This window comes from Equus przewalskii, chromosome 11, assembly GCF_037783145.1.
Source record: "Equus przewalskii isolate Varuska chromosome 11, EquPr2, whole genome shotgun sequence".
Lineage (NCBI taxonomy): Eukaryota > Metazoa > Chordata > Mammalia > Perissodactyla > Equidae > Equus > Equus przewalskii.
The window spans coordinates 26,210,862-26,228,111 of NC_091841.1; the positions used below are offsets into that span (position 1 = coordinate 26,210,862).

At 59.0% G+C, this 17,250-nt stretch overlaps 1 protein-coding gene across 5 annotated transcripts; it reads right to left on the minus strand.

Moving 5' to 3' along the window:
• Window positions 1-1,682: 1,682 nt before the first annotated feature.
• RASGRP2 (RAS guanyl releasing protein 2) lies at window positions 1,683-16,898 on the minus strand. Of its 5 annotated transcripts, none has more exons than XM_070565266.1 (17): window positions 16,627-16,898; window positions 13,931-14,072; window positions 13,196-13,298; window positions 12,582-12,644; window positions 12,163-12,294; window positions 11,220-11,370; window positions 10,868-11,041; window positions 10,597-10,713; window positions 9,019-9,300; window positions 8,174-8,251; window positions 7,829-7,951; window positions 7,423-7,538; window positions 3,724-3,865; window positions 3,484-3,520; window positions 2,934-3,110; window positions 2,029-2,092; window positions 1,683-1,886 (listed from the first exon to the last, which is right to left on the minus strand). In XM_070565266.1, the coding sequence occupies exons 2-16, from the start codon at window positions 14,001-14,003 to the stop codon at window positions 2,034-2,036; spliced, it is 1,827 nt and encodes a 608-aa protein (XP_070421367.1). In that variant the 5' UTR covers window positions 14,004-14,072; window positions 16,627-16,898; the 3' UTR covers window positions 1,683-1,886; window positions 2,029-2,033. The 5 variants fall into 5 exon arrangements, with proteins under 5 accessions (XP_070421367.1, XP_070421366.1, XP_070421365.1 ...); XM_070565265.1 differs by lacking the exon at window positions 16,627-16,898 and adding an exon at window positions 15,906-16,032; XM_070565264.1 differs by lacking the exon at window positions 16,627-16,898 and adding an exon at window positions 15,209-15,449.
• Window positions 16,899-17,250: the final 352 nt, after the last annotated feature.

Genomic DNA, 17,250 nt, shown 5'->3' on the forward strand with positions numbered 1-17,250 from the left:
ATACACCAAATTCACACATGCAACCATGAAAAGACAGCCACAAGTCACACTCCAGGGTGGGGCAGACCTGAGCACACACGTGCGCACACACACACAGACACACAAGCCCGGAAGAGGCCAGGCTGGGGCTGGGGGCGGCGGGGAGGGGAGCCGACCGGGCTGCAGGGATGGAGGCAGCACGAGAGGCGGCGGGCGGCGCAGGGAGCTGCTCTTCACAACACAATCGCCGTCTGTTGTTATAGCAACTCAGCCCCCAAATCGTGAAACGGATATTACAGCCTCGAGAGGGGGAAGGGCAGGCGGGAGGGGGTTGTGGACGGAAGGAGGGGCAGTGCAGTGGGGGACAGGGCTGGGACCCCAACAGGGAACGGAGCTGCAGCCGAGAAGTAACAGGGTGGGAGGAGGAGGTGACCCCAGATGAGTAGGCCAGGGGGAGTGGGGTCTCAAAGGGGGAGATGGGCATGGTGGGGTCAAGGGGATGCTGAGGAAGGGGGCTGAGGCCACAGCCAGGTCTGCAGCAACTGTACTTTGCCGGCAGGGGTTGGGGTGCTCAGGCTCCACTCCAGAACAACCCACAGCTGCTGCAGGACACGCCCCAGCTTGGGGCCTAGGGAGGTGGCTCCCACTCTCGGCGCTGCTGTCCGGAGTCTCGGGACCTCAGGGGCAGCCCGGCCCAGCTTCAGAAACTGCAGAAGGCCCTGAGCCCCTCCTCACCCAGACCGGCCTCAGAAGTGGCCCTAGCCTTCCTCAGGTGGCGGTGACCCCCAAAACCTCCGGGCTGCAAACTCAGGAGGGCAGAGCTGGGCTGGGAGAGGCCACAGGAGGCTGAGAGCAGGATCAATATGCATTTCCTCTGGAAGTCACTGTCCTTCCGGCTGGCAGCAGCACCAGGCCAGGAGGCTTCAAGCCCAAGGAGTGCAGCCCCCACCCGGAGGCTCGCAAGCCCAGCAGGGGCCTCCGGCTGCCCAAGCCCCCGCCTCCCTCCCTCCCCCACAGCCCCCACTATGGGCACTCCTCTCCCTCCCGTGATTCTCTGTAGTGAGCTCCCCATTGCGGGAAGTATTCAAGCATAGGCTGAAAGGCCACCTGTCAAGGAAGGGAATTCCGGCTGTGGGCTGAAGGCTATGGTTATATATGACCACTGGGCCCAGAAATTCCAGGTGCAAAGGTGCGCTAGTTTCAAGGCTTAGACCCCTAAGATTCTGGACTCTGTGAGAGTCTAAAGCCTCCCCAAGATTCTTTATTTTTTTTTTGAGGAAGATTAGCCCTGAGCTAACTACTGCCAATCTTCCTCTTTTTGCTGAGGAAGACTGGCCCTGAGCTAACATCCATGCCCATCTTCCTCTATTTTATACGTGGGACGCCTACCACAGCATGGCTTTTTGCCAAGCGGTGCCATGTCCGCACCCGGGATATGATGTGGCAAACCCCGGGCCGCTGAGAAGCAGAACGTGCAAACTTAACAGCTGCACCACCGGGCAGGCCCCTCCCCAAGATTCTTATGTTCCAAGGTTTTCTGGTTCTAAGGTTCTGTCCCCCAGGATTCTAGTCCCTCCAAGATTCTAGACGCACGAGAGTCCAGATCTCCCAAGATTCGCTGACCACAAAGTTCCAGACTCTAAGATTCCAGTCCCTGTGGTTACGGCCCCTCCCCCACCCCCCATGAGGATTCTAGGCTCTGATGGTTAATTACACGGGCCTTTTTATTCCATCTGGAAAATACAAATATTCACAAGAGTCTGTACAACCTTAGGGACACCAGCCCTGGCCCTGCCCTCAGCCGCATGCCACCCTGACACCCGCCCCCTGCCCCAGCACCCCAGGCTCCCTGCTCTGGTCGCGAGTCTTTTCTCCAAGGCAGGCACGAGAGTTTGATCCAGTCACAGCTGGGAAGAGAAAAACAGAAGTTGTAAGGGAGACCCTCCCCTAAAAAGTAGGAGCCGGCCTGGCCTGGGCCTGTGGACAGAGCACCCCCATGCCCCAGCCCTCAGGGGCACCCAGCTCTGGATGCGCTGTGGGAGGACTTACGTCAATTACAAGTGGATGTCAAAGACGCCATCCTCCACCGTCTGCACCTCCTCCTCGCGGATCTCTGCAGGCAGGGGGTCGCAGAGCCAACTCCTGGGTTCCTGAGTCCTCAGCAGCCCTTCCCCGACTCACAGGAGGCACCCCGCCCCACCCCGGAAGCAGACCCAGCCACCAAAAATCAATTCACTGAACGGCCCAACCACCCGATTTTTGAGGCTCTCTCTAAGTTTTCATTCTGCCGCAGCTTTTTTGCAGCCACGGATGTGTCCGTGCAGTCTGCTTAAGTGTCAGTTTGGTGTGTCTTTCACATTGCAGACCCCAGCACTTCTGGAAGGCTCGATGCAAATGGTTTTATCTTTTCTGCTTTGGAGGACTGATGCCAATCCAAATGGCCGTGGTCAACTGCCTTACACCCCAGCCTAACACAGTCGTTCAGACTGTGCTCAGCAAAATAATCACTTGAGGAATTGTCATTCAGAAAGCTGACCTAAAAATGCCAGAGACCCCCAAGAGAGCCGTTGGGAGATTTTCAGGGCATGGGACTTTTCTCAGGACAGCCACCAGAGAAGCCAAAGAGGGAAATTCAGGCAAATGGCTCACTAAATTCCCCCTCCAATCCACTGTCAATCCCCCTAACAAAATAAGAGTGCTACTGGAATCTTGAGGCTTCTTTCACATTTACTCTTCTTTATATATTAGAGTCTCTCTCCCCTCAGCCTCCAAAGGTCAAGGGCTCCCTGGCCACCTTCTGACAGCCTTATCTGTCCAAGCTTTTTTCATCACCCCACCAAAATAAGAGAATTACAAACTCTGGAAGGTTTTCCATCTGCATAAGTTAATACTTTGCCACAATGGCCCTGCCTTCCTCCCTCCACAGGCCAGTCCAGAATGAGACCCCCTCTTACCTGGAGGCCGGGAGCCTCGCCTGCCTGGGCGCGGCAGGGAGAAGCTGAAAGCGCGGTGGTGGGTGTGTGTGGGTGAGGGTGAATGTGCGGACCCCTCCAGATTCACACTCTGGGCCCGGCGCCGACACTCGACTGACAGGCGATCCTTGCACTGCTTGTGGCAGTTCACACCACAGGCTGGGGAAGGCAGATGGGGAGCTCAGCCAGGGCCATGGGTCAGAACACCCTCCATCCCATTCTGTGGGCCTGTACCTCTCCCCAGGTCCCTTTGCTCCTGAGCAGCTGCCCCACCAAAGCAAGAGTCTCCTTCCAAAGTGCTGTCTTCATCCTACTTGCCAGTCTATGCCCTCTCCAATTACTCGGTTCCAGGGTGGCTGCCTCACCAAAATAAAAGCCCTCTTAAAGGCTACTCCCTTCACATATCATCATCATGCCTCTCTGGCTCCAAGGTACTTCACTCCTTTGTAGTTGCCCCACCAAAATAAGAATCCCCACCCAGATAGTGATTCCTCAGAAAGCTCAGCCCAGCAGCCCTGCCATTCCATCTCACCTCGGCATTTGAGGCCCTGCTTGTAGATGCCCAGGATCTGAAATAGAGGAGGGGGGCCGTGCTGGGAGGGGAGGAACTTAGAAGTGAGGACTCTACTTCCTCCTTCTCAAGGGCAGGGACTGGGACTGACGCTCCGTGTTCTTAGGACCCCTCTGGGTCAGGCGCAGAGCAGCGGGAGGAGAGGCCGCTGACTCCGCGGGGGCGGGGCGGGAGGGGTGTGGCGGGGTGGGGGGTGCTCACCAGGGTCTTGCAGTGGCGGCAGGCGACCGGGCGCAAGGAGCTGCTCTCGTGGAAGTTGTGCACGAAGCCCATGCGGCCGCCCAGCACGGAGCTGGAGCGCATGAAGTAGGAGACCATCTCCTCCCTACTGATACAGCCGTCCCTGCCGGGGGAGGGGCACCTCAGCTCGGGCCTCCCCAGGAGCACCCCCGCCGGCCTAGCCCATCCCCCTGGGGAAATCCCCTACCAAATTAAAGGTCCTCACGGAACTCCTGATTTGGGCCCAGGGGTGCCAGCAAGAGAAAGAGCACTGGACGTGGAGGCAGGCGGAGTTAGAAGCTGCTAGGAACTAGGTGTGTGGTCTCCTGCGAGTCGCTTTCCCTGGGTTTCCTCCCCAGAAAAATGGGGCACCTGATTCCTGCCCCGCCCACTCCAGGGAGTTGGTGTGTAAACTAAAAGGGCTGTGCTCTGTCCCGTGGGATTATCAACCTCCGCTTCCCAAAGTGAGCTCCTCGGAACCCCAGTCGGGAGCACTGACAGTTAAGAGACCTCTGATGAGTTTGGGGACCAGGTAAGACTGGGAAAAACGACACGCCTCTCACTTGCACAATCCTGCCGGAAAGACCCCTGTAATCAGGGTTTCCCACATAACGCACGGCTTCCACAGAACCCTTTTTTCACCTACTTATGTGTTTTAGGGGAAAAAGCGATGTGCTTTGGAGACAGACAGAGCCCAGGTCAAATTCCGGCTCTTCCATTTCCTGGCTGTGTTACCTTGGGCTGATGAATCGCCCTGTGCTTCAGTTTCCTCTCCTATAAGTGGGGATGATAATTCCTCCAGCTCAGAGGGTTTTTGTAAGGATGCAATGAGATAGTGCCCATGAAGTGTCTACACAAGCATCTGTGTAGTTCCTAGGTCAGAGCCGGCCCTTGTTGCAAACTTCTACCCATTGTATCTGGGGATCCATAATGTGGTCCAGCCGGCCCCTAGATCAATGGGGCATTGGGACAACTGACCATTTAGAAAACAATATTAACCTAGACTCCTACCTTATACTGTGCGTGAAAACTAAATTCCCACTGAATTGAGAACACTGACGTAAAAAATAAAATTATCAAAGTATCTGGAAAGACACGAGAGTAATTTTGTAATCCTGAGGGGTCGAGGGCCTTCCACACATAACACAAATCCGAGAAGCCACAAAGGAAAAGACTGACATTGAGCACACAAAACTTTTAAAATTTTTTATATGGAAAAAGACAACAGAAATGACAGACGGGGAGAAAATCTTTGCAAACACATTGGACAGCAAAGGGTTAATACCCATTAACAGAGATTCTGAAAAATCAATGTGAAAAAGACCGACAAACCCAGTGGAATAATGGACAAAGAATATGAGGAGGCAATTAACAGAAGAAATATAAGTGGCCGATAATCATATGAAAAGATATCCTGCCCCACCAGTATTAAAGAAATGCGAATTTAACCAAGACACCATTTGCCAATTAGACTGGCAAAATTGTAACCTTATTATAGCATCCACTGTTGGCAAGGAAGGTGGGAAACAGGCACTTGTCCGCTGCTGACGGGGGTGCGAGCCGGCACAACCTTGCCTGAGGTCACTCTGGCAGTCTCTCTCCTAATTTAGAATGTGCATATCTTTTGATCCAATTATCCCCCTTCTAGGAAATTCTCCTACAGAAATAGTGGCCTGAGTGCATGGTACAGAGATGTTCACAGCAACAGGGCGTATATTAATAGCAAAAAACCGGGAACAGCCTACTGTCCGGGAGTGGGAGAACGGCGAGGCAAATGCTGGGCCAGTCACCCAGCGGAAAACTCTGCAGCTGTTCTGAAGAATGAGGCGGCTCTACGTGAACAGGCATGAAAGATGGCCACGATAAAGGGTTAAGTGGGAAACAAAAAGAGCGAGATGTGCCACTCCACCAAGACAGCGATGAAAACAACAACAACAACAAACTACCTGAAAACCCTATGGCTACGAATACCGAGATGCTGGTTAAAAGACGTCAAAAGTTGGGGCCGGTCCCGTGGCCCAGTGGTTAAGTTCGCGCGCTCCGCTGCAGGCGGCCCAGTGTTTCGTTGGTTCGAATCCTGGGCACAGACATGGCACCGCTCATCAAGCCATGCTGCGGCAGCGTCCCACATGCCACAACTAGAAGGACCCACAACTAAAATATACAACTATGTCCTGGGGGGCTTGAGGGAGAAGAAGGAAAAAATTAAAAAATAAAGGTGTAAATCCCAAAAAACAATTATTAAAAAAAAAAATGTGAAAACTTGCTTTAAATGCATAGGTGAGATGGCAAGAAAGAAACGGAAAGCCCCTAGTTCCAGAAACAAAGAGCAGCTTCCAGCTGGGGCGGTGAGTTGGGGCCGCACGCTGCTGCGGCTGCCCGGGCAGGGGGTTGCTGCTCTCCCTCCCGATGAGCCAGGTGCTGGGTTTTGATAGCCAATCAGGGGCTGGCCACAGGCCTGGGGCCTGCGGGAGGTGAGGAGTTAAGCTGAGACCCCTGCATGAAGCTGGGGCCTCACAGGTCTCCAAGGGCTGCACCCTCTCTGAAAGTGTGGCCTGGAAAAAAATCCGCCCAAGCCAGGAGGATAACACGGAACACAGTCTCAAGTCTGGAAGCAGAAACCAAGCAAGCACGACAAAGGCCACAAGCAGAACTAGGTTTGCACTAGCGTCCTGTTTGTCCATGAAACAGACACAGACAGACAAAATCTATATGGATTTACACATGCATGAAAAAAAGACTGGAAGGATACACGTACCCTTGTGAACAGTGTTACTAATAACTTCTAGATGGGAAAGGAGGGAGGGAATTTTCCCTTCTTACTTTATATACTTTGTTCACCATAAATCTATTTTACTATCTGCATTTTTTTTTTTTTTTTGAGGAAGATTAGCCCTGAACTAACATCTGCCGCCAATCCTCCTCTTTTTGCTGAGGAAGACTGGCCCTGAGCTAACATCCCTACCCATCTTCCTCTACTTTATATGTGGGACACCTGCCAAAGCATGGCTTGCCAAGCAGTGCGTAGGTCCACACCCGGGATCCGAACCGGTGAACCCCCGGCAGCCAAAGAGGAACATGCGAACTTAACCACTGCACCACCGGGCCGGCCCCTAGATTTTTTTTTTTTACCACAGATTTTTGTGATATGAAAAAAGCCAGATTTTTGAAATACGGATAGCATTAAAAAAAATAAATCGACCTGGGATGGACTGTGAATTTTGACTGGAGTTTTGTCTGCTCAGCAAAACAGGGGTATGAACGTGGTTGCAGGGGGCGTGTGTAACCTACTTCGAGAACCAGCTGTTGTCCAAATTGTCAGCATGGGGATGGTTGATAAGTAAGTGGGTGCTGCTAATTACGGGCCTCTCTTATCTACTCATTAAAACAGGCTAGCCAGGAGTTCAACTTGCCCACACTTTTTGCCAGCTGTGAGCTCCACGAATAAAATTTCATTGATGTAGCAACAGTCCCCAGGCCACAATCTTTGCAAGATTCAAGTGGAGCCCCCCATCTGTGCCTCTGCAGCCGGCAGCGCCCCCCAGATAAGAGCCCTCCCCACACTGGGCGCCTCCTCGGCCGAGATGGTCTGATTCAGTGGCCTCATCTGGCAGAGGAGGAAACAAACCCGAGGGGAAGTGAGCCTGCCTTCCCTGTCCCCGAGTCCCCAGCCCTCCTCACTGGTTCTGGTCGAGGTCCCCAAAGGCGCTGAGGTAAGGGAAGTTCCCACGGATGATCTGGAACTCCTCCTGTGAGATGTGGCCGTCCCCATCGACGTCAAAGTTCCGGAACACGGACTGGGGAACACAGAGGGACATACAGGCACAGGGAAAATAAAAGGAACGTCGGTGCGTGCTGCCCACATCCCCAGTCCAAGTCATGAAGGACGCCTCAGATGTGGGTGGCTGTCTGTGTCCCCCATCACCTCCCTTTTCCATACCCCCACCCCAAGCCTACCCATCAGCTATACCCTGTGACATGGCACTGGTGGTGGCTCCCAGGAGCCCTGGCAAAACCGGCCTTGATTAACCACTACGGACCTGTCCCCCCGCCTTGGGATCCAGAGCCAGCCCCCCCAGAGTCACACCTCTACCATCTTCTCAATGTGCTCCACCAAAAGCGCCTGATCCAGCTTGGGTTTGGCAGCTGAGGTCCACTCCTCCAGCACGGGGGGCCGGGGAGGTGGGGTGCAGCTCGTGGGGCTGGTTGGCTGGAGGAATGGTCAGGTGTGAGCGAGGGCCAGAGGTGAGGGAGCCCAGGACCCAGGGAAGCAGAGAGGGGAAGCCTTGGGGAGAAGGGAGCCTGCCCAACAAGGAGTGTGGGTGGGGTGGCCTCTGAGAACTCTCCTGCCCTCACATCCTGGGATTCTCAGGTGGGGCAGAGGTGGGGGAGGAAGCCGATGGGCAGAGGGAAGCAGGACTCTGTCCCTCACCGACGACTTGGAGCGCGGCTCCCGCTGCAGGGACAGCTGGTAGAGCTCATCCTCCGTCTGATACTGATCCAGAGACACCTGCGACACAGGGTCTGGTCACACCCAGGAGCCCACTGCCCAGAGCCCAGGTCACAGGTCCACCCAGGGGCCACAGCTCAGCCACAAGCCCAGGCCAGAAGCTCGACTCAGGGCAGAGGCCAGCTTAGAACACAGCCCAGCAGCCACACGCCAGCCGAGCGTGCAGACCAGAACCCAGGGCTCGACCCCAAGCCCTCAGCACAACGCACAACCGAGATCTCAGCTAAGACTCCAGGTCAGAACCCAGCCAAGAGCTCTGAAACTCATCCCCAACCTGGAACCCAACGCAGCACCCAGAATCAGGCCCAGATTTCAACCCTGATCCCAGTCCAGAGCCTAGAAACAACTAAGAATCCACTCCAGACCCAGAACCAAAGCCCCAGCCAACATCTAGAACCTAGTCCAGATCTAGACTAGAGCTCAGCTCCCACCCCAGACCCCAGATCCGAGTCCAAGGCCAGCCCCGAACCTCAGAGCTCAGGACCGTGTTTAGAAACCACCCAGCACCCAGAAGCCAGAGCTTGGCCCCAAAGCTCGAACACAACCCCCTGCTAGGAAGTCAACCCCGGGCCAGGGCCAGCCTCCGATCAGACCCCAGCCCACAGCCCCGTCTGGAGCCTGGAACGCATCTCAGAATTCACTCCAAACCCTGGAGCCCAGCCTGCATCTCAGTCCCTTGACCAGGACTAAGAACCCAAGGCCAAGCCCGCTGCCTTGAGTGAGCCCACGACCAGGTGGGCTGTCAACCCTGGGGCCCGGCCCCTCACCGTGAGCAAGCTCAGCAGATCCGGGTTGGCCTGCACTGGGGGCTCGACGCTGGTCACCATGGTCAGCTTCTCCAGGATGTTGAAGAGTTGCTTCATCTTGGCCCCATTCAGTCGGGTCCGGGCAGGGTCCAGCCAGTCAGGCAATGCCAGCTGCAGGGCCACCAGGTCCTTGAGGTGCACACCCAGGATGGGGAAACAGAAGCCCCGACAGGATGCCAGCCGGCGCCGGTAGTTGCCATAATTTCCAGTGGCCGTCACTAGTTCTGTCAGACGTTCCCAGAGCTGGGGGGCAAAGGGCAGAGGGTCACGTACACACACACACACGCATTCACGTCACTGGCTCAACTACCCTCCCCTGCTCAGCCCTGGAAACGTGGGAGAGGATGAGGAGCCAGAGTCACGGATGGGTGAAATGTCAAAATCCTCCCTCACTGTGCCCCAACACAGGCTCCCTTAACCCCTGGTGGTCAAAGTTCATAGGCCATGAGGTCAAGGGAACACCCACTACCAAATACCACACCTGACACCGGGCCTGAGCACAGATTATCATCCACATTTAACAGCAGAAGAAACTGAGGCTCAGGGAGGCCAAGCAGCACAGAACAACGATCTAGAAAAATGTTCTGGGGCCGGCTCCGTGGCCGAGCGGTTAAGTTCGCGCACTCCGCTGCAGGCGGCCCAGTGTTCCGTTGGTTCGAATCCTGAGCGCGGACATGGCACTGCTGATCAAACCACGCTGAGGCAGCGTCCCAAATGCCTCAACTAGAGGGACCCACAACGAAGAATATACAACTATGTACCAGGGGGGCTTTGGGGAGAAAAAGGAAAAAAAATAAAATCTTAAAAAAAAAAAGAAAAATGTTCTTAGCTGCATTGTTCATCACAGCCAAGGCTGGAAAAACCCCAAATGTTCAACAGCAGATACATACACTGGGCTGGACTTACAATAAAATATTATACGGGAATGGAAATGAATGCATGATCGCGCCACACAACCGAATATAACAATAAAAAAAGACAAAAAATAACATATACAACATGATTCATAGAAAGCTCAAAGACAGGCAACAAAAACGCCACACTTTTGGGGCGCATACATAGGTAGTAAAGCTACAAAGGTAAGCAAGTTCATCTTCATTACGAAAGTCAGACATTGGTTGCCCCTGATGGGGAGGGAGTTAAGCTCTAAGGTGCTGGGAGCTTTGGGGGCTGACAATGTTCTATTTCTTGACCTGGGTGATGGTTACACGAGTGTTTTCTTTATAATTTTTCCTTAAACTGTACATATGTCTTATATACGTCTCTACACGAATGTCACTCGATATGCTAAAAAAAAAAAATCAGAGGAGGAAGCACAAGCTTTGGAGTTAGGCAGACCGTGAGCCTCTGCTCAGCCGCTTTCATGGTGCGTCCTGGGAAAAGCATTTAACCCCTCAAGCCTCAGTTTCCCCATCTGTCAAGTGAGGACAGGAGTGCCCAACCCCCAGTGTTGCTGGGAGTTCTCAGGGAGGCCAGAGCTGGGAAGCACTGGCTCCAGGGCTTGACCAGGCTGCCCCCCGACCCCTCAGTCCCAGGCACCTTGATGGTCTCTGGGCTCACGTGGCTGTGGGTCTCCTTGAGGCGGGAGATGGAGCTGTGGCTCAGGCCCCCGACCACTGCCATCAGCGTGTTGAAGTTCTGCAGCTCCAGCAGCTTCTGGGGGACACACGGGGAGGGGGAAGGCAGTGAGCCACTGAACAGGCCCAGAATTTGGCCGAGCTTTTCTGGAGAGGAGGCAGTGGGGAAAGGAGCAACGAACATAGCCGTACTGTCAACTGAGGGGGTTGGAGGACAAGGGAGGGGCGGGCACCTCTGCCACGTGGACAAAGTGTGTGATGACCGCGGCCCGCTGCGGGGCTGTGGGCTTGCTGAGAATCATGAGCTGCACCCACTGCGAGACACTGTTGAAGAGGGAGATGAATCGCTCCAGGATGGGGTTGTCCACCGTGCAGCCGTGAGTCACAAAACTGTGGTAGTCCTGGAACTGGGGGCGGGAGCGGCCTCAGCACCCCCTCCCCTCCCCGCTGGCCACTCCTCACCCTCCAGCTGCCCTTTGGTGGTTAAGCTGAAACCCCCTGACCCACCCTGCAGCCCCGCCTGCCCGCCTGGGGCTCCCTCTCCAGCCCACACTCCAGCCCCGACCAGAGGCCCTGGCGCCACACCAGGATCTTGCAGAAGGAGCGATACTCCAAGAAAGTAAGATGCCCCGCCAGCTCCATGGGCTCCAGGTGGTCAAACAACAGGGACATCTTGCGCTTCTTCTGTCCCATGGGGTTCCGCTGGGTCACCTGCCGCTTCCACTGGTAGGTGGGGCTGGGGAGGCAGAGGCAGTGAGCCCTTGGCTGGAGACGCCCCATCCCTTGTGGCCCCACACTCATGCAGACACGCCACTCGAGCGGACTGAGGACCCACACAGTGCGAGGCACCATGCTGGACACAGATGTCCCCAGTCCGGCCACTCCTGCAATCTCCCCCTCGTCATGCACTCCACACACGTTTATGGAAGACGTACTCTGCCAAGCACTGCTACGCGCTGGGGGGACAGAGATGGCAAGACACGGTTCCTGCCCTTGAGGAGCTCACAGGCTACTGAGGGAGACAGACACAGAACAAACAATCACAAAACAGCGTGGCACGTGTACGGGTCTTTGCACAGGGATCTGCACAAAGGGCCGTGGGGGAACAGAGAGAAGGACAAATTCTGTCCCGGAAAAGCCCTGAGCCCTCAGAGCCCATGGACACTGCACGCTTGAGCTGAGTCTTGATGACATGGAGAAGGAGGCAAGGGACCAATGTGAACAGAGCAGCATGGTGGGGAAGGACACAGGGGCTGGAGGATGGCGAGGGGACCAGTGCAGCTGCAGTATGAGGTGAACGGGATGGCGGTGGGCTGTGGAAATGAGGCAGGAACCCCAAGCTGGCTCCAGACTACGAAAGGCCTCAATCCCCAGCCGAGACATTTTGAGGGCAACAGGGAGCCATAGAAGGTTTTTAAGCAAGAGAGTGATATGACCCTCCCTCATTCAATTCAACAAACATTTATTAAGCACCCACGGTGCAGGATGCCGAGTGCCCTCCCCAGCCCTCTGAGCTCCCCCCACGCACACGCTGTCGATGTCGATGAGGCTGCTGTGCCGGCGGTTCCCTTCTTGGTCCAACAGAGCCTTCAGCTCCTTGATCTGCTTGGCGAGCTCCGGGTTCAAGTCAAACTCCGCTGGGAATGCTGAGATCCAGTACCTGGCCGAGGTGTGGAGTCACCCGACAGCCCTTCCCCCACCATCCCCTGGGATCGTAGTTCCCCAAAGAGGAGGAAAGAGCCTCAAACTGGGGTTCCCGTCTCCCAGCTCTTTCCTTCCCCACCCGCACTGGGCAGATCAGGAAACCCAGGCCTGGCCCAGGAGGAGCGTGCCCGGGGCGCCACACCCACCATGGACAGAGCCTGGTTCAAACGCACAGGACCGCTCCGCAGGCCCGTCTGAAGCCTGAGGGAAGAGAGGGGACGGCGCCCCAAGAAGAAGGCTCACCTGACCAGGTGGCATGTCTTCACCTGCAGCGAATTGGAGTTGTCCTTCCGGGATTGTTGGTAGGTGAAGGAGAGTTAAGGAAAACCAAGATGGAGACAACTCCAGAAAGGGAGGCAGGAGATGGGCCCAGCTCTGGAGGGAGGCTGAGGGCGGGGCCTGGTTCTAGGAGACATGCTGGGGGCGGGGTCCGGGGCGAGGCTGGGGCCGAAGCTCTGGAAAAGGGCTGAAGGCAGGGGTGAAGTGTGAGCACTGGGAGGCCGCAGGGGTGGGAAGGGGGCTAGGTTCTAGGGGAGGCTCAGAGCATCAGAGCCGGGCCTGGGTTCTGGGAGGGAAGCCAGGGGCGGGACCCAGGCTGGGAGTGGGGACAGGTCCTAGACTGGAGGGAGGAGGAGAGCAAGGCCTAGGTTGGGGAGAGAGTCGGAGCGGGGCCCTGAGTCCCGAGGGGAGGGGAGGGGTGGAGCCTAGGCCCTAGGGGGAGGCTGGGCCGGGCCTGAATTCTGGGACAGAGGAGGGCCCATGATCTGGCAGTGAAGCCCATTCTCCGCCTGGGCCGGGCAGCCCGGCTGGCTCACGGACTCGGACGCAGGGCCCTTGGCGAGGCCCACCAAGGATATATGTGGAGCAGTTTTGCTGCCAGCTGAGAGGAAGGGATGTACCAGGAATGCATCATGAGGAACATGCGCACCAGCTCTGGTTCCCGCACCTTCCCGCAGTCATCTAACTCCGAGGGGTCAAAGAGAAGCAGGTTGACCCTTCGTCCTGCAGCTGTGGTCCCTAAAGCCGACCCCGAGCCTGCCAGGTATCCAGACCACCCCCGCCACAACCTCCTGCTTTCCCAGGACTCCAAAACCAGGAGGCAGATTAGAGAGAAAAGTTAGGGTGGGAGCGCCATCAGGCCGGATCCGAGGAACTGGAGGAGGGCAGCGTCTGAGTCCGGCCCATCGTCCCTCCAGAGAGGAACCAGCTGGGGCGGAAGGAGCCTGGGTTCCCGGGGTCAAGAATTCAGAGGTCATTTCCTGAGTGCTTGGGCGAAGGGGCACCCCCTCACCAGATAAGCCGCCCCCCATCAGCCGGAAACAGCTCCCAGGCCGGAGACAGAGTTCCTCCGGATCCCCGGGGAGACAGATAATGCTCCTCATGTGTCAGAGTCTGGGGACCCCCGTCCCTCCCTTCCACACCGGCATACTGGGGAAGGGAAACATTGTATCCTTCTGAAGCGTGTGGATTTCTCTACCCTGTGATGAAAAGGAGGCTGCAGGATGCGGAGCTGGGTGGGTCCGCGCAGGCAGGGCCCCGGGTTCAGGTTCCAGGCAGGGCTCAGGCTGGGTGTGCCCTCCCGTGCCACTCACCGAAGGCTTCGATGCAGCCGCGGAGCAGCTCCTCCACCGTGCAGCCCTTGTCCAGGTCTAGGGTGCCCGCCATGGCCGCCGGCGCGGGTAGGCTGGGCCGAGCTGCGCTCCGGGAGCCTCCCACGGGGCTCGGAGCCGACCCCTGTCCCGGGAGAGGCAGAGCGGGAGTCTGCGGAGGCGCCGGCCGGGGGAGCGGCCCGGAGGGCAGGACCGGGGCGGGGCGGGCACGCCCCCTGCTGGGCAGGGCCGGAGTCGGTCGCTGCGGCCACTCCGGGGTTAAACGGTCTGTCCCAGGATGGTGCAACCCACCAGTTGGGAAACGGACCCGCCGAGAGGCTTCCGGCCCTCCCTCGGAGTTGCGGGAGGGCCCAGGGACTCCCCGGGGATGAGGACGAGCCAGGACTCTGGGGGCTGGTTGGTGCCCCAGCCCCCGTAGGCCCTTCTCTCCTCGCGTCCTCTCCCCAGCGGCACCTGCAGCACCCCGCAGCTCGGCTCTGCGCCCCTCCCGCTTCCCTCCCTCCACAGCCTCCCTTCCCCCGCAGGGTTATTTTTGGGAACCCAGAGCCTGAGGGGACCTCGGAGGAATTTCTCCCTGGGATGGGAGGGGGGAGGAACCCAGGCGTCCTGCCCGCATCGCCCCCTCCGGGGCTCCCGGGGAGGGGAGGCGGAGCTGTGGCGGCCCCCAGGGGCCTGCCCTTGGGAAGGCCGGCTAGAGTGGAGAGGAACATTCCTGGGCGGGGGGTGGGGTGGGGGGAGCCCGCTGCGGCACCGAGGCATCAGCGGGAAGCCTGAGCCTGGGAACCGCGCGCTCCTAAGCCACCTCCTCCGTGAAGGCCCCAGGGGTCCGGGCTCAGCCCTTCCGCAGGCCATCTTCCTCCCCAGCTCGAGCTCCTGACCCAGGGCCCCAGACTGCACAGGCGAACTGTGAGCCACACACAGGCTGGACACGCTTGGGCACACAAAGAGTAGGGTGCCCAGAAGGGGGCGCTAGCACAGTGGGGGGGTGGAGAGTGCCTGTATGACCCCAGCAGCAACTCGTCACTGGCGGAGTCAAACGCATCCTTACAGCGACAGGCACTCATTCCATCCCCAGGCCAGGGACCCACATTGGGGTGCAAGACGCTCCAGCTCACACACACCGGGGCCTCAGGCACTTGCCGCCCATCCTCCGTCTCACACACACAATGGTACCCACACCCCGCGCACACCTGCAGGAAGGAACCCTCGGGCACCATACCCAGCTCTCTACCCCAGAATGCAAACCCGCTGCTCCCGGACCTGCTGCTCACTGGAGCCAGGCCAGCCTGGAGTTCCGCGGCCACAGTGGCGCTGACATCGCACACGCGTGCACACACGCAAGACAGTGCACCTACACGCATGTACCCTCTCCCACACATGCACACACCCCCGTGGGTGCGCACACACGCCCATTCCCCCGCCCTCCCTTCACCTGCGGTCCAGGGCCAGCCCTGAGGCCCCAGTGCCCTGGCAACCCTCATCGCGGACGCTGGCAGAGCCTGGCCCCACGGAAAGGTACCCGGCCCCTACACATACCCCCAGGCTGGGGGGGGGGGGGCGGGGCGGGGGCTCCTCTACAGACTTCTCTGGCGGACTTTTCCTAGGAGCCTCCCAAAGCCATCCCCACTTGGCTCTGCTGCTTCCTCGCTGTGTGACCTTGAGAGTCACTTGGCCCCTCGGAGCCTCAATTTTCTCATCTGTCAAATGGGAGGTCCGCGGGGGAAGGTCCCGCGGAGACGTGGCTGGGAAGAGCCGGGTGCCTCGAGGATGCCGCCCCCTCCCGCGGGTTATCCAGGGCGCTTCAGCTCTCTCCGCAGCTCCCTCCTACCCCGACCCGTGCCGCAGACTCCCCACCCACCCACCCACCCGCAGCCCCCAGCCAGCCCGCGCCGCCCTAGGAAGCCCCTGGGGGCCCGGCCTCCTCGGCCCGGCGCCCCGCCCGCGCTCGCTCACTCACTCTCGGGACCCGCGACCAGGAGCCCGCACCCGGCCCGGCGGCGCCACCTCCGTGCGCTCCCGCCCGCCGGCCTCGCTGCGGCTGCGGCTCCAGCCCGCGCTCCGCGCCGCGGCCCCGCTCCCCGCGCCCCGCCCCCGCGCCGGGCCGCCCCCTCCCCTCCCCGCCCCTCCCGCCCCTGCGCCGGGCTCCGCACCGCCGGCCGCGCCTCCCCCACCGGGGGCTCCCTCTCGCCCCGCACGCGGCGGGTCCTGCGGCAGCTTAACCCCTCCCCTGCCGCGCCGCCCGGGAGGCCGGGGCCGCGGGCGGGGGGCTGCGCCACGGGCCGCGCCGAGGGGCGGCGAGCCGCGGTCGGGCGCGCGGGGCGTGGAGCGGGGACGAAACCGAGAGCCTTCTCCCCCACCCCAGACGCCCCTGTGCCCCCCGCCCTGACGGGTGTTGGGCAGAGGAAGCCGGGAGGGGCAGGAAGCGGACTGCGGTGGGGAAGGGGCGCCCCGCCCAGCCCCCGGCCCGGGTTCCTGTTTTCGAGACAAACGGTTCCCACGGGGCTAAGCCGGCCCGGGGTCGGGCGTCCTCCTGCGGGCAGCGTGGGGCACAGGCCTGGCCGAGATCGGGGGCGTGGGGTCAGCGGGTCCTTGTGATGGCCTGGGGGAGGGGCCAGGACAAGATGGGAGCATTTTGGGGAGAGGGGCGTGCGGGGAGGGAGGAATGAAAACGCGGCTACCTGGAGACGGGGCCTCGGTGTCTAGGGATGTTGGGGGCAGCTCCAGAGCACACAGGAGGGACTGGGGCCCCGGAAGCCTGGCTCCCCACGGGGCTAGATGGGAAGGGGCAGCTGCAAGCGGCAGCGTGTTCGCACCTTGGAGACTGGAGGCCTGGAGGCTGGGCCCCCGTCAGGGAGGAACTTGGGAGGGGCAGCTGCAGGCGGTTGGGGTCCCCACAAGCCGGGCCTGGGGGAGCTAGTAACCGTTTCCGGCCGTTTGGGTTCAAACACACTCACTATGAAACCACCGGCCCCAAACCTGCCTTCCGAGACTTGCCCCTCCCTGCCTCGGGGCTGGGGAGGCAGGACCTCCCCCGCACCTCAGTCTTGGCGGTTCAAGGCCTAGCAGCAGGCCCTTTCTGGTCCTCAGTTTCCCCAAAGTGAGGGGGGGAACACTGACCCAGCCTAGACGGTCTGTGAGGGTCCCCCGCCCTAGCACAACCCGGATTTTGGACCAAGCGTAGCCACCTGCTTAGAGACCCTTAAACGCCGCAGTGGGGCGGGGCTAAGGGCGGAGTCAAGAAGGCGCCAACCACCCACAGGTTCCTCCCCCTCCGGAGCCCCGCCCCCGACAGCGTGGATCCC

Excerpts from the sequence above, each read along its gene's own strand:
- RASGRP2 (XM_070565264.1), bottom strand. The coding sequence starts at position 15,361 with ATGGGCGTGTGTGCGCACCCACGGGGGTGTGTGCATGTGTGGGAGAGG. Across the intron at positions 13,299-13,930 it reads CGGCTGCATCGAAGCCTTCG|ATGACTGCGGGAAGGTGCGG; the intron begins GTGAGTGGCACG and ends CCTCGGAGTTAG. Across the intron at positions 12,295-12,581 it reads AAGACATGCCACCTGGTCAG|GTACTGGATCTCAGCATTCC; the intron begins GTGAGCCTTCTT and ends CACCTCGGCCAG.